Genomic DNA, 20,960 nt, shown 5'->3' with positions numbered 1-20,960 from the left:
GTCAGGCCCTTACGGGCTAAGAAAAAAAAAGAACTTCTGAATTGAGCCATTTTGGGGCCCAGGCGATGTAATCGCTCCTCCTGCTTAGAAGGGTGCGTAGGAGGATAGAACACCTCAAGGTCGATGGATTGCGATAGGTGGAACTCCGAGACAACTTTGCGGAGGAAGCCAGGCCTTACCCAGAGTGAGACTTTCTCCCGGAAAAAACGCAAGAAGGGTGGCTTACAGCATAAGGCCTGCAGCTCACTCATTCACCTTGCAGATGTAATAGCCACCAAAAAGGCTCTTCTCAAAGAGAGAAGCCACAACGGACAAGAATGCATAGGCTCAAAAAAAGCCGCCATAAGAAATGTCACACCAGATTAAGGTCCCAATCCGCAACAAAGGGAGTTGGCAGAAACTTATTTACAAGGCCTTTCAGGAATTGTGCCATTACCGGGACCGTAAAAAAATGAAACTTGATCTGGGGATCTCTTTAACACAGACAAGGCCACCAAATATCCTTTGACAGTGGTGACCTGAAGGCCTGCTGAGGCCAGTGACAGAAGGAACTCCATCACTGTAGTGGTGGGGCAAGAGATGGGGTCAATCTCACGTTCCCTACACCACGCCTCAAATCTTCTCCACCTGCACGCATACAAAGATCTCATAGACTGTCTGCATGCAGCCAGCAACACCTCAAGCACTTCCTCAGAGAGGTCCCAGTCATCATACCTCATCCTCTCAAGAGCCACGCATGTAGGTTGAGGGATTCCGGGGTCGGGTTGAGTATCTGGCCTTCCGACTGGGTTAGGAGATCCAGCCGCCGAGGCAACCGGTGAGGTGGACAGATCTAAGAGGTTGGAGTGCCTCGTTCTCCTCGTCCAGTCTGGGAATTCCCTCGAGCAGAACTGTCTGCACTTCCTGTTGGATTTCGTTGCAAACAGATCCACTGCTGGGATACCCCAGAGAGAGAACACCTCCTCCAGGGCTTCCTGGCACACTTCCCACTCGTGTGAGACCGTACTCTGCCTGCTCAGAGCATCCGCCAAGCTGTTCTCTGTGTCCACAAGAGAAACTGCTGAGACTGAAATCCTGTTCTCCAGTAACCAGAACCAAAGCCTCCGTGCAGAGGGGGAGGGAGTGCACACCACCGTTTTGTCCGTCAGAATGAGGACATGCTTCCCCTACAGAGACCGAGCGACTGCCTTTAAGGCAAACCTGATAGCTCGCAACTCCAGTCTGTTGATGCCACCTGGCTTCCGTTGCTGACCAAAGACCGCTCACCTGCAAATCCTCGCAGAGAGCACCCCAACCCTTCAGAGATGCATCCGTGGCCACTCGGGTCTGAAGCCAAGGAGGCCAGAAGGGTCCCCCCCCCGCCAGGAGACTGTTGCGGTCTGCCCACCAGAACAGGTGTTGACCACTGATGCAGACACCCTGAGGACAGCCAAGAGAGTGCAGAGATACTGAGACCACTGACCCCTCAGGAGCCACTGCAGGGACCTGATGGGCAACCTGGCCCCCGGCACTAGAAAAATGCCATGGCCATGACCATGAGACCTAGGAGGCAGAGGAAGGAAGCCTCTGGTAAAGTGGCATGGTTCTGGAACAAGTCAACCATTTGTGTCAAGCTGACTATTCCCTCTTCGAGCGGGAAGGCTTTCCCAACCCGGGTGTCTAGGACTGCTCTGATGTAATGGAGCCTCTGGACTGGCGTCATTTGGGACTTCTATAAAAATTCAGGGAGAAACCCAGCATGTGCAGCAGCAAGCAGGTGTCCTCTAAATGGGACACAACCTGCATTGGACCAGCCAGTCGTCCAGACATGGAAATACGTGGATTCCATATCTCCTGAGGTGAGCCGCAACTACCACCATGAGCTTGGCGAAGACCGTTGGGGCGGAGGTTAGACCAAAGGGGAGCACTTGAACTGATAATGCATATCCCCTATGCTGAACCTTAGGAACTTCCAGTGCTTTGGATGGATCGGCACATGGAAATGAGCGTCATGTAGGTCTATTGACACCAGCCAGTCCTGTAGTTTGAGAGCGTGGAGAATCTCTCTCAACATCACCACCATGAATTTGCCTTTCCTCAGGAACTTGTTCAAGGCCCTGAGGTCCAGAATGGGACGGAGACCTCTCTTCTTGGGTACCAGGAAATACTGAGAATACCAACCCGATCCTCTCTGCTTGGGCGGTACGTCTTCCGCAGCACCCTTCTACAACAGGGTTCCCAGATCTTCCTGGAGTTCCTGCCCCATTTGGTTTGGGGGTGGCGGGGGTCTGTCCGGAGGTTTTCTTAAAAATGGCAGACAACTACACTGAATGAGCTGAAGAGCCCAGGCATCAGAAGTAATTCCTTGCCACTGGAACAAATGCTCCGTCAACCGTCCACCAATTTGTGACTTGTGAGAAGGGAAATTAAAGCGGCTTCAGAGGCTGGATCGCCCCTGCCGCTGACGCTGCTTGTTGGCCTTTAGAAGCCCCTCTGCCCCTTCTGGAGCGTGAGTAAAGCATCTGCCGTTGACTGGCTGGTGGGAGCTGTGCTCTCCAGACATAAAGAGCATACCGCCTGTTGCCCCGTGCCCTAGAGGCGAATCTGAAGGCAGGTTTGTGCTGCTAGGCCTAAAGATTTAGAAGAGATTTTGGATTCTTTAAATTTCTCTAAAGAATCGTCAGCTTTCGGGCCGTACAGAAGACAGCCCTCGAAGGGCATGTCCAGAAGTTTAACTTGGATAGTAGGCGAAAAACCAGATGTTTTTAAATAGGCCTGCCTCCTTAGCGTTACTGCTGATCCCATAGATCAGCCCACAAAGTCGGCGATGTTCAGGACTGTTCGCAGTGATTGCCTGGCCACCGCTTTCCCATCCTCCACCAGCTGTAGGAAGCCCTCGCACATCTCTCCTTCAGGGACGTACTATGCAGCATTTTGGCAACTGCTGTCCAGAGACCAAAAGAGTACTTGGCAAAACTGCTTACCACATTTGTAGCCTTAACAACCATGCTGCCTGAAGTGTATGCTTTTTTGGCTAAGGCATCAACTTTTTACGCTTCCCTGTCAGGAGGCAGAGTGGAAGTGGAAGATGCAGGTCTAGATGAGAAGGTGGCAGCCTGCATAATAAGCCCCTCCAGGGAAGGGAAGGGTTAAAGGAGAGGAACTAAGGGTCTCCCCTAACCGGCCTATATTTCCCAGAAATGGAGGAGCTAATTGGAGGAATAGAACATGGGTGCTGCCAGAGTTGTTAGAGGATCAGCAATGGCAGGGTTTAAAGGCATATTGCACTCTGTAGTAAGACCTTCATCCAAAATATCTGAGTTCGGAACCTTGTATTGGCGCCACTGAGGATTGCAATGACCCTTTCTACCAAAGCCCTGAATGTTGACAAGTTATAAACATAGGGCTGGGATTGTTGAAATTCCAGTTTTGGAGAGGTGTCTAAACTGCTGGCGTCATGGAGGCCCTGAGCTAGCTGTAACAGCTGATTGCGGTCTTCAAAATAATCAACACCTCATGTACCCAAGTAAATGGGGTCGACATCCCCGTGGTCATCAGCGTCATTACCGCTGAATATACCTACCAGGGTATTGAAAAATTAATACTGGGGTTGCACTGTAAAGTTTTTCTCAACAACCATCGACGTCAAAGGTTTGTCTTTCGGCACTGATATGGTGGATGTCGACTGGTGTCAAGACGCCGCAGCGTCGACATCCTTGGATGCACAGGGTTGATCCGGCTTCCATTGGACCTCTTTCGGAGTCTAAAGGTTTGTCGGTACCGGGACACGAGAGGGGTCAGAAATGCAGAGTGCCGCTCTTACCTCCATAGCCTGCTGTGTGGGGGGTGGGGTTAACTGCGCCGAGTGCAGCATGCTTTTTGAACATGTCAAGCATTGAGGACTTAAAATCCTCCCACTCTTTGCGGGTGGTAGGCAGTGCCGACAGCTTACCTTTTTAAATCGACGAATCGGAGTCCGGACAGTGACAGACTCCTTTTCTTCTTTCGGGACGTGGGACCGTTTCTTCTTCTGCCTATGTTCTTTTTCAGGGAATGGGTGTGTTAGGGAAAATTCTCATAAATGTTCTAATTCCCTTCACCTTAGAGACCCTCAGCAACTTTGCTCGATATTTGAGGACTTGATTTTTTCCTGGAAAGAGTGTGAGCCTTTTTTCCAACTCTTTCATGTGTTTTGATGTGTGTTTTACACTTGTGTTTTTTGATTATGGAGTTTTAGAGAACTCCATAGGCATCATCTTTTCAAGTGTGTTACACAGCACCTTCAGTGCAGTGAGACAGGAATGTCTTTTAGACTTCCCAAAGGTTTAAATACCTTATCTGGGATAAACTACCGTTTCCCAGAGAATGGAAAGTGAAATTGACTTTACTAGTCTTTTCCAAATTCCTAGACCCAGCACACACCATCTTACAATGGAGTGCTGGAGGGGTTACATAGTATCCCCTGTGTCTAAATATTCATGTAGCAGTCAAATGCTACCCTTTCCTATTGAAAAGGCTGGTGGCAGTGGTTTAACAACGAACTACTATGATTTTCCCCGACCGCGAACACCAGTAGCTAAAAATCACGGGAGCCATGTTTTTCATAATGGCGCCTTAAGCCCCTTTGTTTAAACGGGTGCCGGTCTTCTTTTTTCGCCATTTCTTTTTGGAAAGGTCCTTTTAGTGTTTGTCTCTACGCGCCAAACCAGGTTTGGTCCCTTTGTTTCCATGCCTTTGGCAGGCTTCAGGACTTAAAGGAGAGTACCAGGACTTTTTTTTTATTGTCCCTACGGTTCGGCCATGTGTTTTTAAGCATAAATCGGTAGATCGTAGAAAACTTTCCTATGGACCTTACCCGACTTTTCGTCCATTAACGCACTCGAAATCAGCCGCCATTTTGTCATAATCCTATCATTTCCCCCCATCGACCTGGCTCGCCTGCGTTTGCGGCACTAAATCAAATCCCCCGCCCCTGAGCCTGACATCAGCAGACGCGTACCGCCCATTTCCCAACGCCAAAGCACATTTCGTGTCAACAATCGCTGCGCCTCAGCTAATGAAGTGTCGCCATGGAAATGGCAGGACGCCTCTTTCCTCAATAAGTATAAACACACCGTTTCACAACACACAGCAGCAGATTTTCGATTCCATTACTCTCTCTGTGTTACTTTGAGTATTCTGTGACTCGTTTCTGTGCTCTGGTCAGCTACCTTCGCCGCTTCTAGGCCTTGTGAACACCTGTACCATCTCTGTAAATTATTTTACTTTCTTTACCACACAATGGCTACAATAATGCTGTATATGTACGAGCCCGAGTACACCGAGGAGGAACTACTGGAAAGGCAAGCACGCGAAAACGATGGGGATTCGGACGGCAGTTGGGAGGACCAGTCAACGGATGAAGAGCCTGGACCATGTCGCATGGACGGCGTCTCCACCTGGTGCACGTGCAATCGGTGCGAGCTAATGCCAACTGAGGAGGAGAACTGCTGCTGCCGTGAAAATTCCGGGTGCTTGGCCTACATTTCGGAAGGCGAGCCAAGTCCGCAATGCATCACCGAGCTGCCAGAGTTCAGGGAAGCCTGCCTCTCACAGACCGTGTTGAGGATGATGATGGTGCTTATGCACGAACTTCGCGGCACTGTTCGTCCGCGTAATCCGAGTAACGAGTAAGTATACTCTGGTTGTGATGTCAGTGATGCCACTACTATTTCATGGTCGTCTCCCACATATAAAATTACATCTACATATCATTCGAACGCATGTAAATTGGTTCCATATTGTGCATTTTCTAGATAGAATTTTTTTCAAAGCAGAATGACATTTTTTACCTGAATCGACATTGATCCGAAAGTTTTGTCATTTTAATACAGTTTGCATCTTTCATTTTCACAGGTGGTACAGGCTGGTGGCCTATCGTTGCTTCACTTGGTGGCTTCACGGGAGGCTCGGACACTGCGTTCGGAGAGTAATACCTGCCTGTGCGGTACTTGCCATTAGACAACATTTCCCCAGCGACAGCGGACAATACCCCGGATTTTCCCTGGATGTGCTGCAACCGGAACTTTACAATGTGTAATGTTTATTATTTATGTTCAATTGAAATTAAGATCTAAAATAAAACCCAACATATATTTTAACAATGGTTGTTTTGATTTTTTAAATGAATCTAGTGTGTCTCTATTGAATAGTCTTCCTGTGCCTTGTCTTGTCACACCACATGTCTCCGGCCAGCATCCTCCCTCACGCTGGCCGCCCACCTTCAATCCACATAACCGTTGAACCCATATGCAGCAGACATACATATGTTATTTTGCGGGTTGGCATCAAGCCTCCCGGCCTTGCCTCCTCCCCCAAAAATACTTACCACACCACTTTGTTCAAGCGTTGGCAATAAAAGGCCGTTGGATTTTATTGATACAAAACATGGTTATAGGTAAATAATCAATATGGTTGATCATAATAAATCATCCTTTTGGGCACCGGGTACAGAGATGACCCCCTCTGGCCCGTGCCGCCTTGCCACCACAGGCCAGCCTGCTGCTGACTAACTGCCTAGGCATCCAGGGTCTCCAGGGTGAACTGCACCCATATATTCTCCTGGGAGGGTGAGGTATTTATAAACTCACCCCCCAGCCTTCCAAGTATTAGATCCTGCAGCCTGCCTCTTACATGCAGTTAGATGGCCTCTCCTTGGTGAGGCCCTGCGGCAAACGAGTCTTGTCTGCACGACCACCGCCCCAATCCACCCCCCGCCCTATCAAAGGCAGTTCGCACCGGGGTACTTGCGCTGGCAAGTGGAGCTGTCAGGGAGCGATAAAGGCCAAGAGGTGCCAAAGACCATGTACACTTCAAAGTGGTCTATAGAGCATGGGTTGTTGTTCCCATGTCTACCTCCAGACCCCGTGTCTCCTGCCAAGCATCCCCCCTCACGCTGGACGCCCCCCTGCAATCCACATAAGTGTGTCTTCATTCACGAGTCTTCCTGTGTCTTGTCTGCACGACCACCGCCCCAATCCACCCCCCCGCCCTATCAAAGGCAGTTCGCACCGGGGTACTTGTGCTGGCAAGTGGAGCTGTCAGGGAGCGATAAAGGCCAAGAGGTGCCAAAGACCATGTACACTTCAAAGTGGTCTATAGAGCATGGGTTGTTGTTCCCATGTCTACCTCCAGACCCCGTGTCTCCTGCCAAGCATCCCCCCTCACGCTGGACGGCCCCCTGCAATCCACATAAGTGTGTCTCCATTCACGAGTCTTCCTGTGTCTTGTCTGCACGACCACCGCCCCAATCCACCCCCCCGCCCTATCAAAGGCAGTTCGCACCGGGGTACTTGCGCTGGCAAGTGGAGCTGTCAGGGAGCGATAAAGGCCAAGAGGTGCCAAAGACCATGTGCACTTCAAAGTGGTCTATAGAGCATGGGTTGTTGTTCCCATGTCTACCTCCAGACCCCGTGTCTCCTGCCAAGCACCCCCCATCACGCTGGACGGCCCCCTGCAAACCGCATAATGCCACGACATATACATGTCATTCATTCACAAACAAACCCCTGTTTCGAATTCTTTATAACCCACTTCATATTTCTAATGAGAACTACTTTGCGCTTTGCTAGTCAACACGTGAAGGTGCTGGTTATCTGCTCTTCGTCTCTGTGAACTTCCGTGACCACTTCGAGGAAACTCGTCAGTTTGCAACCTGTGAACTGCTCCCTGTTCTACGACAAGAAACTACTCTGATCCCTGCATCTAACTGTTTGTTCGTCAAGGTAAGGCCATGTACCATAATCATTTTGCGTGCAATTTCTTTTCGTTCAAGACAGTACATGCAAGTAACTAGTCACATGTTCTGAGTTTAGTCAAATTATTTTTCTATTTTTTTAAAGTTATTCAAATACTTATCCGCATGTGAATAACGTGTATAGTTCCAAGAACCAAAACGAACCTTGCATTGAACCTTTTATGTGTCATTTAATTTTTTAACACATTGGTATTCATAGAGAATTGTTGATCTTTACTTTTCAGAACTTTCCACAATGCCTGCCTGTTCCATTGGCGGTTGCCCTTCGAAGACCCATAATAAATCTGAAGGTATTATAATGCATGTTTTCCCTAAGACAATAGATCAGATAAGAGAATGGGTCCGATATTGCGGATATCCACCGTCTGAGCTTGAAAGTAGAGTCCTAGAAGTCTTTGCGGACAAGAGGGGTGATCGATACCGCATCTGCAGCAGGCACTTTAGCTCAGACATGTACTCCACATCATTGCTAATAAAGAAGAACACACCGCGAGCGAGGCGAAAATTGCTCCCAACCGCTATTCCCACTCTATTCGTCCACATCCCTCCACTGGTGAGTCAAGTTTATGTATTTATCTCTCGGCCTTGCGGTAGTGTGTAGCATTAGCTAACAATAATTTCCCCATTTATGTATCCACTCAATATGAAGGCGGAAGATTCTCCATCCGTGTCGTTATTGCAGTCATCAGCCACTTCAAGCGCCTATCGGGTAATCTTACTTGGCTATTCTGCCACTGACTTGTTTTAGGCATGTAAATCAATAGTTTTAATTTATCGTGTAATTATTTTACCTAATGGTACACCCTTGTACTCGTCCTCTAGTCTTTGTTTTCAGTTATAATTATTGTTATCCAAAATAATGCAAGTACTGTCTTTCAGGGAGATGCTGAGGAGTCCAACGTATTGACGACTACCGTTGATGTCACTCAGATGCTCGAGGTACGTTTCAGGACAGTTCCATCGATGGAGATCATCAGATCTTGCATTCTTGTAGCGTGATTGTTACACACAATGTTTCTTTCGTTTTTAGCCATTGATATGTCCTTCTGTCGTCGCCCTCCTATGTGTCTTCTTTTTTCAATATTGTGTTCATTACTAATGAAAGTCCTATGTTTCAGGGAGTCGATGGAGCATTAGTCCAAGAAGAATATGGGGGAGCGTGCAGTTACGGGTCGGCGCAACAGCTTGCAGAAGTGTGCACCGCAGTTACATCGTCCCTTGATGTTCTTATGCATTTCGAGGTATGGATACTGACAGTTCGATCAAGCGAAATCATATGACGTCATTACATCCGCTATACTTCCTTCTTTATTAACGCAAGTACTATGTTTCAGGGAGATGACGGAGCTTCTTCTACAAGAACATCACCCCTAGTAGTTGATGCAGATCTCTGGGTGGTGACACTTCCATCGAATCATATTTACATATCCATTATTTATTTTAGACAACTGATCGTTTGTGCAGGTCTATTTAGATGAGCCGTTCACGCCTGCACAAAGTTTCTGTTCTTTTTATCAAAATAGAAAACCATACTAATGCAATTACTGTGTTTCAGGGAGTCACTGAAGCGTCATCTTCAATAATATCATCAATGGAAGTTTATGAGGAGCCCGAGGTATGGATCTTGACAGTTCCATCTAACTAGATCAACAATGCGTGAATAATTGTCGTTTGAATGTTCTACACAAAGCGTTCATTCGTGTTTTGCTATTGACATGTACGTGGGTATTGGTCCCCAAGTACATTTTGTGTTTTCGATATTATTATACATACTAATGAAAGTTCTATGTTTCAGGGAGTCGATGGAGCGTCAGTGCGTGATGGATGTGCTTATCATGAAAATATAGTCGTTGCAGCACGAGAGGAAGTGGAGACATGCACACACGAGTCGGAGCAACAGCGTCCTGATGTTGAAGTTCGAGGCAAGAAAGTTTCAAAGAAAAGAAAGCAAAAGAAGGTTAGTGTCCTGGTCACTATATTATGTTGTTTTTCACTGTTAATAGTTCAATACTGTAAGTTGTGTTTAAACTGAACATCCCTTTTCCAATCTGTCCTCTAGTTGCGAGTGGTTGTACGAACTAGATCTACACAGACAGTGAAGCGAACGAGAGATGTTGCTTGTCAAACCTTTTGGCAGGGACTTGAGACTGGAGATGCATCGTGCCAATGGGAAGAATATGAAGTGATTGACAACGGAGCTATACCACCACCAGCCATTGATAGTGAATGTCCTCCTGGTAGTTCGGATGCAGTCGGAGATCAATTCACAGAATCCACACCCGCGAAAACTAAGACCGCGAGAAAGTTGAAGAAATTGTTTTATTCACCCATCGCCGGAGAAGGAACGGATGTTGCAATGGAAGAGAATGAAGTGGACGACAATGAAACACCATCAATATCACTGAACATAGCGGAAGACGATATCAGAGATTCTACCTTTCATGTGAGTGACATGTCCTCAACGTTACAGGCCGAACCAGCTGGGATGCAGAGTGACAGTATAAGGAAAGAGGCCAAATTCATTGTATTCGATAGTTGTTTGATTGATATTATTATTCGGATGAAATGTGGGCATTCGGTTGGTGGGGAAGTATGTGGGGAGTCATTGATTAATGTGACTCGTGCAATTCGAGGCACTAACCTTAAAATACATGCCACCTGTACAAAATATCATCCTTTCTCATGGTCTGCACAACCTATGCTGGGACAACTGCCAGCAGGCAATCTACTTTGTGCAGCGGCTGCACTTTTTAGTGGTTCAAGTTTTAAAAAATTAGAGTCTTTCTTTCAGTTTGTGGGAATCCATTTCATTGCGAAAACTCAGTTCTACAAATACCAAACCGATTATCTATTTCCAGCCATTAGCGAAGCTTGGAGAATGGAAAAAATGTCTATTGATAGTACATTCGCGGGCAAACGGTTCAGGCTAGCCGGTGATGGACAGTGCGACAGCCCAGGATTTTCAGCCAAGTACTGCACCTACCACTTTCAGGACATGGAAAGTAAGAAAATTGTGAGTTCGGTGGTCGTGCAGGTGTCACAAAGTACATCCTCAGTGGCCATGGAGAAAGTTGGCTTTGTAGCATCATTGCAAGAACTACAATCGCGGGGAATGGTGATCGACCTGATAGCCACGGACAGACACGTTTCAATTGCCAAGACAATGAGAGAACAGTACAAAAATATAAATCACCAATTTGACATTTGGCATCTTGCAAAAACAATCAATAAAAAATTGTCGGCTGCAGGTAAAAAAAAAGAAACGCAAGGTATTTCACAGTGGTCCAAGTCAATCAGCAACCATCTTTGGTGGAGCTCAAAAACATGTGGAGGGTCGTTGGAAATCCTACTGGAAAAATGGCGGTCAGTAATGCCACACTGTACAAACGTTCACCGATGGAACACGAACCAACATTTCCACAATTGTGAACATGGCCATTTGTCCACAGAGGAGGCACGGAAGAAGAAGTGGTTGATTCCTTCATCACCCACTCACAAAGCCATTGAAAAGATTGTATTTGATAAAACTATAACAAAAGCTTTGAGGGGACTCACGGAATTCTGCCACACAGGAGATTTGGAGGTGTTCCACAATATGTGCCTAAAGTACAGGCCAAAACGATTGCATTTTGGCATGGAGGGCACGATAAATCGGACTCTTCTAGCGGTCTTGACACATAACCATAATGTTGGCCGTCAACAAAGTAGGACGACCGGAACTTTAGGGACGCTTCGATACAATAAAGCCTTCACTAAAAGAAGTAAACAATGGGTGATCAAACCAGTGTTTGAGGATATGCAATATGAGTTTATTGAAAGACTTATTGTTGACGTCCTAGATAGGCACATAAATGGAGTTGTGAACGAACCTGTGCAGGGGACAACTGCATTGCCACCCAACATTGCCTGTGTTCCATGTCCACCTAAAGAAGAGCTCATTGAGAAATACACATCACGGTTTAAATGATTGTAATTTGATTGTCTGTTCTCTCGAGTCTCCTCATGTTGCAGGCCCATTGAATATGTGTATCTATGTATTGTGTAAATAAAAGTGATTGCTCAGTGTACATGCAATGTGTCTCTCCACCGTTGCCCCTCCCTTCACTGTGCAGTTGTGCGAACCACCCGGGTGTCACCTGTGACTTTGCTCTGGAGTCTCCTCATGTCGCAGGCCCATTGAATATGTGTAGCTATGTATTGTGTAAATAAAAGTGATTGCTCAGTGTACATGCAATGTGTCTCTCCAACCTTGTTCATTTGCGCATTAAATTAAACCAAACAGTAATATAACTCATTTTTCCAAAAATATAGAATGTCTCCGTATTTATGGTTCTGTTGGGCTGCAAAGCAGGCAGACAAAATGCAAAGATGGAGTGTAAATTTCAAGTCCTGTGAGATGGCCTTAAACTAAATGTAGCTAACTAGGAATGTGTGCTCGTTCAAAGTGAAGGTCAGCTGCTTTGATTTTTTCTCGGGTGCCAGAATGGCCCACGACTCAGTATAAGGTTCTATTGTTATTTGACCTTGACAGGCCGGGACCACGTAAGAAACGATAATGAATATAATTTCAGAAACGAAAGCCATTTCATGTTCGTTCATTAGAAGAAATAACGTCGGCATAGAAGGAGTGGTATTTCGGGGCTGCCCTACGCACAGACACAATGGAAAATGCAAATATAATGTAAGTAACTCTTTAGATGAGTTTATACCGCAATTTAATTACTATACAGTAGCTTACCGCGCACTAGAACCGTCTCCTTTTACGGAAGCACCTCAAAACCTACCTCTTTGCTTCTGCTTTCTCTCCCCCTCTCCCCTGCTACAACTGGTCCACTGTCTGCGATCTCGGTCCTGGGCCCTTCCACTCTCCACCTGCACTCCCTGTCAACCCCTGCACTGGGGGACTGTCTCAGTATCCTACAGCCCCCCCTTGACGTATAAAACCCAGTTGCACTGTCCTAGCTATGAAATAATTTCCCGACCTAATATATAAAATGAATAATTTTAATAAAGATCTGATGGTGAGACTAATTTTATTTTTTATGTTTTTCAAACAGGTACTTCATCCATTACTGTCTGTGTCACGAGTACCAGACACCGGCGGATGGGTTCTATAATCGCCAATTGCTTATCCGCGTGAACAACATTAGCACCCTGACCATTTTGTGGGACGATCGCCAAGTACAAGTATGCCCTTACGCGTACTAACGGCTAGATGCAACATACAGACCGTTGTGGTGGCCTAGTGCCTCGTTGTTGGAACAGCCATGCGATTATCAGTGCGACCGAAGAGCTTATTTTATCGTAAACCAACACCCTGTGTACTGCACACGAACATCGCTTGCCTCAAGACGAACTATTTTGGATCGAGAGCAAAGAAAAATGCAAATCGCTGAATATTCTCTAAACATTGGATGTCAAATAAATGTACTTTGCCAAATGTACAATCTTGCAGTTTGCTTTTAAACCACAGTTTCATATTCCGAATTGTGGCGCTGTATTGTGAGATGATCTAAGACCCTGTGTACAGCAAAGGAACATCGCGTGCCTCAAAACGAACTTTTTGGAACGTGAGCAAATAAAAATGAAAATCGCTGAATATTCTCTAAACATTTGATGTCAAATAAATGTACTTTACCAAATTTACAATCTTGCGGTTTGATTTAAAAGTACAGTTTCATATTCCGAATTGTGGCGCGCTGTGTTGTGAGCTAATCTGTGTTGATTTCCGGGTTCTGTGTAGAGTCGCGTAGAAGACGCCTGGGCGCGTTTGCCTACGCAGCACAGTCACGTCACGGATAGAGGCGGGGAATATGAATGTTTTGATAAAGTCTGTTTCAGGGGCGGGGGATTTGATTTAGTGCCGCAAAAGCAGGTGAGCCAGGTCGATGGGGGGAAATGATAGGATTATCATAAAATGGCGGCTGATTTCGAGTGCGTTAATGGACGAAAAGTCGGGTAAGGTCCATAGGAAAGTTTTCTACGATCTATCGATTTATGCTTAAAAACACATGGCCGAACCGTAGGGACAATAAAAAAATAGTCCCGGAACTATCCTTTAAGACCGGCTCTGGCGTCTAAGTATCTGGGGTGGGCAGGAAGTGAGTGAGGTGCCCAAAGCTCCCTGTGCTTAGTCTCCTAGGAGATCCAAATGCACTCTGACGTGATTGGCTGGCTGACTGTCCGGCAAGGACAGCCACCCTTACTGGGTGTGTGACAGCTAGGCTGGAATGAAAGGGAGAGAACTGTTTAAAAGGCGGATGTTTTGGACTGGAAAGCAGAGTTGACCACTGGAACGAAAGAGCCGAAGAAGAGCTGGAAGAGGACGGCTGCTGCAACTCCTGGAACGTTGGTTTGCCCAGTAAAGCCCTGCTGCAGGTCCGAATTGCCAAGTTCATCTCGACAGAGAAGCCCCTTCAAGGACGACTTCTTCCTTTGAGTTGGTGGGACCAATCAACTCCTAAGCCACCTGGATACCATTCTCAAGGCTTGTTAGGATTAACCAGGTCAAGCGATACCAACTTGTGCGCTTGAATCTACAGCTACTGGAACTGATGTGACTCCATCTTGTTTGCTTTTTCGACGATCCGTGCAGTGCAGGAGTCCCCCGACGTCCTCCCTCTTGTCCCCACGACTGAGGCTCAGGAACAGTGAGATCTGCAGGACCTGCCAGGAACCAACATCTTCAGCTGTATTTTGTTCTTCATACTAAGGTACTGTGCCAACCCGATTGAGAGAACACCAACCTCGCGGTGAAAGTATGTGAAACTTTCCCAACTTGCAGGTCTAATCGGCTTGTGACCCGACATATGATTATTTTTCGCCTATACCACTTCTGATAACTTTTGCAAAGACTTAACCGTTTGATACCAGAAATGCTCTTTCCTATCCAGAACACTAGCCCATTGACTTTGGCCTGGCCTATTGACTCGAATTGAACTCTTCTGGTGAACTGAAACTATTTGCACTGTCTAACAAGTATATGTGATCTATTCTACTTAACTTCTAAGTAACTGAACTGCCATTTGGCTCCTATGTCAGGGGAGCCGTCTTGAAGTTTTGTATTGAAGTGTATTAGTATATAATATTAAGTTGCCTTCTTCTAGTGAAATGTTTTCTAAATGATTGTGTAATAATAAAAGTGTTTTACCAAGAAACCTTGAGTTTAAGTGTTTACTTGAATCACTGTGATTGAAAGTTCTCTGTGTAATTACTTGTACTCACATTCACTCTTGAGATAAGCCTGGATGCTCATAACGCTACCAAAAACTGTGTGGTACAGACATATACTAAAGGTATACCTGTCTGTCCCGTCACCAGTGCAGAGGCACCACAGACACAACTCGTATGGGTAAGTGATGGATATCTTGGTGCAATAGTCGGAACACGGCTTGGAGCACGAGATCTGAGCAACCTACATCTTGCGTCAAGAAATTTGAAAAGGGTTTTTTGACGAAAACATTGAAACAGTCGAAGACTCGCCTGTGTTCCCAAGCAGCGTGTTAGCGCATGGAAAAAAGGAACTGAAGAGTGGGGCGTAGTGACAAAATATTTATACGATGACTGACGCCATGTCTGGAGCGGACGACCAAATGCTGAACAAGACAAGATCGACCGCCGGGTCAAGGTACACTACGCCCCCTGTCGGAAATGTTCCCAAGCAGCAGAGCTGGATGGACTATCAGATGAGTAATCTGCGGGAGAAAAGCAATCCATTGAAAAGCAAGGGAAGTGAGGCTGAAGGCTTAATTTCCATTCAAAAAGTCTTTCCGAACACAGTAAAAAAAGACTTGCCTGTTTAAACTATCCTTCGCCAGCGATTGGATCAAAAGGCATCCACTTAAGTTTCTCATTAGCACTAATGTTGCTTCCACTACCTCAGGAAACATCTGCTCTCCTCCAACCCCACCTCCCATCATAGCCATGCATGCTCTGAACCAATCATGTTTCATGCATTGTATCAAATAACCCACTAGATACATACATATAGCTAACATACTTGCAAATCACAGGAAATGAGAGACACCAATACAAGTTTTACAAAGAAGTTCACAGAAATGACACACTATTACCTGCTGTCTTTCTGAATGCCTGGAGTCATCATCTGGGCTGCAGAGGAATTCGAGCACCTTAAAACAAAATAGAAATAAAATAGAAATAAAGGTGTATCATCAAAAATCCATCATATAAACAACACACCTTCAAGCAGCACAAAACGGTTTCACGCGTTTTCACCACAGAGTTTTCACCACGGCTGTGTTGGCCACATTTTTTTTTTATAATGCAGGGGTTCCCTCCTAATCCCATATCTAACCCACCCAAACACACAACACATACATGTATATTTTTTAAAATGAGGCCAAAACGGGCATGGAGAAAACTCCACTGTGAAAATACCCACGGTTAAAATAGCTGTGGCGAAAACATGGTAAGCACACATAACAGTAGTACTGTGAGAAACCTGAAGGTGTTTCACCCGCTAGTCCCCGGGTATCGGTCATCCCAGTGGCAAGGACACGGCTATCGCTTTTGGTTCCAGTTCCTGGGGGTGGACCAGTGAGGAGGATCATCTGGGTGAAGGGTCTTCAGGGAGTGTGAATGGGACACCGGATGGCAATATGCGGTGTCCCCTTCCCTATAACACCTTTACCCCATCCTACCAGGTAGGATACCTAGGAACTCAGCCCCCACCCCCTTTACAACACAAACACTTTCTCACGGACAACTATGAGAGAAAACGGACATAGGCCTGAGACGTGTACCTGACATGTCCCAATATAATGGTCAGGCAGGGGCAGGCAATTACTGACCATCACACACACCTGACTACCATTACACTTCCCCACACGGATAAAAGGCAGAGCACGAGAGCAAACTCTGAGCAAGGCAAAACACACGAGGCAGCAGCATTTCCAAGATGGCAGTTTAACATGAGGATGAAGACGGCAAAACAGCAGGGGATTAACAAGGAGGGAAGTGCCCTTGGCCTTTTTGATGAGGAACTGTTACTGTCACAACTTTCGAGAATAGAAAGCGTAAGACCAGGAAACCAGGCTGAAGAATCCTGTATTGTGTGTCGGAGTACCCGGGGCCCTCCAGCGTCGATAATCAAAGCGGGGAGAATCACCTGCCGCCGGGGTACTGTCCTTGGCTCCTACAACAAAGCAGTGCCAGTGAAATCAACACAGCCGGTGAGTTTGGGAGACCGATATCACACCAGTCTGTGCTGAAGGCAAGGTTGCAAGCAGCAACATTGTATGGTGAGCGCTGAAGCGAACAGTGTGTTAAAACGCATGTGATAACCAACACAATTGAAGGGGAACAACAGATGATTGAACTTTGAAACTAAGTTGCAATACCTTTGAGTGATCCAGCACTGCGTGCGTGCGCCTACGAAGGTCTCTGTAAGGTATCAAACTAAGAGTGGAGAAAGGTGAAAGAGTGGTAAATGACGGTGCAACTAAGTGGTCCTGCGATGGGTCAAGGAAAATCCTGTGCAATCAATCAAACGGAAGTCTTCTATGTTGACAGTACAAAACAAATTAATGACAACGTGAATTAAGTTGGTCCGAGCCTGAACAAGGGAGCTCAATTGAAAGCTCTTGGGATAAAATACATTTTTGTGTTAAAGAAAATTAAATTGGTCCGAGCCCGGCGGTGGGAGACTGACTGAACATTGTGTTGAGCCAGATCTGAGCCCGGCTGAGGGGAACCCGCGGTAAACAGTGAATCACCCGAGAAATCAGACACATGAAAATTCTATGGAGTTTTATTAACAGGGATCTGAGCCCGGCTGAAAGGAATCCGAGGTGAAAAGTGATTCACTTGAGGAATTGAGTATGTGTAAAATTCCGAGAGGAAAAGAAAGTATTGTTTGTCGAATCAGGCCCTCTGAAAGAAGAGACTATAAAAGGCAAAGAGACTTGGGCACAGAAGGCCCTGATGATAAAGTTTGAACTGCACCTTCGTGCCAGAGAAGCCAAAGACTGTGCTAAGCTCAAGTGTACCACCTTGTTCCGTGCTGAAAACGTGGGGAAGGGAAGCCAACGGCCTCAACATCCTGACATATGATTTCTTGAACACTTTTATTTTGCATAACATTGTTTCCAAAACTATTTGTATTTAGAGATAACGATTGGCAATAGGTTTATTAGTATAGGCCCTTTTATTTTGACAAGACACCACTAGGACTGCGTTATTATTATTTGATAGTCGTTGCTTGCTCCCATCTTTAGATTTAGGATTAGATGGGTATTTTACAAACCCTTATTGAAGTTCAATGAGCACCCTTGAATTGTGGTCAATTGTGTCTGTTTTACTGTTGATACCATGCCTTCCTTACAGGACAAACGATTGGAGCGATAATTTTACTGTCTATTTAATGTATATATTGGGAGTACTGTTGTTCTCTTTATAATATCCCTCCCAAAAAATAAAAACGGTACTGTGTCAGTTCTCCAACTCTCAATACGTGACCTTGAAACCCGCATTTTCTATGTTTCCCCATCACTCCACCCTCATCCTTCACATGCACACTGCAGGTCCTTCCGGTAAGAGTTATGTGTTCCTCTATCGAGGCAAAAAAGAATCGGTATGTTTCAATTAATCAATATGGTTTTATTTAAACCACACCGACAGTGGTTTACTTCACCCATTCCCTGTGAAGTTACAATGTTCAATTGAGAGATATCACAATGGGGTTTTCTTGGTAATCCTTAATTAGCAACATTTTGATCATTCACAAAACGTGATGAATGGAAGTTGTCACTACATGTGTGGAGTAAAATGCGATTTAAATAGAGGTTTCAAGGAGTTAGATGGTTTGAATGCTAATTTGAATAATCTTCAGGAATGTGTCAGCAATTAACAGAGATACACTTTTCAGCAACTAGAAAAGTAATCAAGTCACTTGTTGACATTCCCAGGAAGACAGGGTAACTTGTATGAACATGGTTTGGTGCAGAAAGCAACTAACCTAGATCACTGTTTAGAGTGGGTGCATTACTAATAGCAGACAAATGAAAGCAGCCTTATAGAAATAAATATATATGGGATACATTACTCACCGTAATCGTATTTCTGATGCTTGTATCTGCTTAGATTCACATGCTGTGCATAGGCCGACATCTAGTGGAAGCTGCGGAGTATTACAGTTTGTTTTTCGAAACTCGAAAATGGGCGTCGACACAGGCGTGCCAGTAATACTATCCCTAGTGTGACGTCCACTGTACCCAAGATCCCTCACGCGTCTGGGATCCTCAGATTGTATTTTTTCTGACATGAGGAAGCATGAGGAGTAGCGTGAGTACAGATAATCCAAGCAGATAGACAGAAAGGTAAGACTACAAGCAATCATGCGCCTTCTCTCGGAGGGGAGGAAGGGTGGGTCGCATGTGAATCTAAGCAGATACAAGCATCAGAAATACGATTACGGTGAGTAATGTATCCCTTCTGAGGCTTGTGGAATCTGCTTAGATCACATGCTGTGCATAGATTAGCGAGCAGTACCCGAAGAAGGAGGTGGGATGTGAGAAGGGTCATGAGCAAACAGGTGTCTTAGAACCGCTTGTCCCACTTGTGTATCTGTCTTGGAATGAGTGTCAATGCAGTAATGCTGAGTAAAAGTGTGAATAGAGCTCCAAGTAGCTGCTTTGCAAATGGTGTCGAGGGGAACATTTGCAATGAAAGCCAGAGTGGCCCCATGCCTCTAGTAGAATGGGCCCTTGGCGTAAAAGGCAGAGTTCTTTCAGAAAGAGAGTAACACAGCTGTATACAGTTGATAATCCACTTCGAGATGGCGCCTTTAGAGACGCGATCCCCCTCTCTGCCTGTAGCTACGGAGACAAACAGTTGATCTGTTTTCCTTAGCGGTCTGGTTTTATTTACATAGTAGAGGACCGCCCTACGCACATCAAGGGTGTGTAGTTTCACCTCAGCTGAGCTTTGCGGGTTCTGGAAGAAAGCCGGAAGCTCGATGGACTGGTTTACATGGAATTTAGATATAAATTTAGGTGAGAACCTAGGGTGTGTGCGTAAAACCAGTTTGTCTTTGTGGATAGTAAAGAAAGGATCCTGCACTGACAGAGCCTGAATTTCACTGACCCTTCTTATAGAGGTAATGGCTACTAAGAAGGCCGTTTTATAAGTCAGGTGTTTGAGACTACTTTTATGCATGGGTTCGAAAGGGGGGCCCATGAGCTTAGCTAGCACCACATTGAGGTCCCATCCTGGTGGTGGGTTCGAAATAGGAGGGTGAAGTCTCTTTACTCCTTCCATGAAGGCTTTAATTACTGGTACTTTCCACCACGATACTTTGTTATGGGATGTGGTGTAAGCCGAGAGGGCTGCCAGGTGTACTTTCAGAGAGTTAAAAACCAAACCTGCGTCCAGCAAGTGGAGCATGTATGTTACAACGTTGGAAGGAGTGCAATCAACTGGGTTGATTTGTTTATTCTGGCACCAAATAACGAATCTCTTCCACTTGTCAAAGTAACAGTGCCTTGTGTTTGGTTTCCTGGATTCTTTTAGGATGTCCATACACCTCTGTGGTAAATTGAGATGCCCAAACTCTATGACCTCAGGAGCCATGCTGCCAGGTTCATTGAGTTGGGTTCCTGGTGCACTGTTTGACCTTGTTGCTGGGACAGTAGGTTGTACCAGGCTGGGAGTTTGATGGGCTCGCACACCGCCATCCTGCGTAGGTGTGGAAACCATGGTTGTCTCGCCCACATGGGAGCAACTAGGATGAGCGTCATCGATTCCTTGTTCATCTTGTACACCACCTTCCTGATGAGAGGAGTTGGTGGAAAAGCGTACGCAAACATCCCTGACCAGTTCATCCACAGGGCGTTCCCTTGGGAGTCTGGCTGGGGGAACCTGGATGCAAATCCTGGGCATTGTTTGTTTTCGCTTGTGGCGAATAGGTCTATAGTGGGGACACCCCACTGAGAGAAGAGATCTTCTACGATATCTCTGTGAAGGACCCATTCGTGTTCTTCTGGGAGGGAGTCTCTGCTTAGGGCATCCGCTAGGGAATTGAGCTCCCCTGGAACATGTTGTGATGACAGGAAGATGTTCCGTCTGAGTGCCCATATCCAGATTTTCTGGGCAAGCTTGGACAGATTTGGCGAACGAGTCCCTCCTTGTTTGTTCAGATAGAACATGGCTGTCGTGCTGTCCGTCCGGA

At 46.0% G+C, this 20,960-nt stretch overlaps 1 protein-coding gene across 3 annotated transcripts in view; it reads right to left on the bottom strand.

The window, feature by feature from the left end:
- VPS8 (VPS8 subunit of CORVET complex) overlaps positions 1-20,960 on the bottom strand; it is a 2,529,257-nt gene that overhangs the window by 1,045,480 nt on the left and 1,462,817 nt on the right. For all 3 annotated transcript variants that reach the window (XM_069615741.1, XM_069615740.1, XM_069615739.1), the window contains exon 29: positions 15,847-15,903. In XM_069615741.1, the coding sequence (XP_069471842.1) occupies positions 15,847-15,903 (57 nt within the window). The remainder of the gene's footprint in view (positions 1-15,846; positions 15,904-20,960) is intronic.

The sequence above is a fragment of the Ambystoma mexicanum genome, chromosome 9 (genome assembly GCF_040938575.1).
Source record: "Ambystoma mexicanum isolate Mex_15411 chromosome 9, UKY_AmexF1_1, whole genome shotgun sequence".
Lineage (NCBI taxonomy): Eukaryota > Metazoa > Chordata > Amphibia > Caudata > Ambystomatidae > Ambystoma > Ambystoma mexicanum.
Note: the sequence above shows the minus strand (reverse complement) of the source record. Positions and strands in the feature narration are given on the sequence as shown.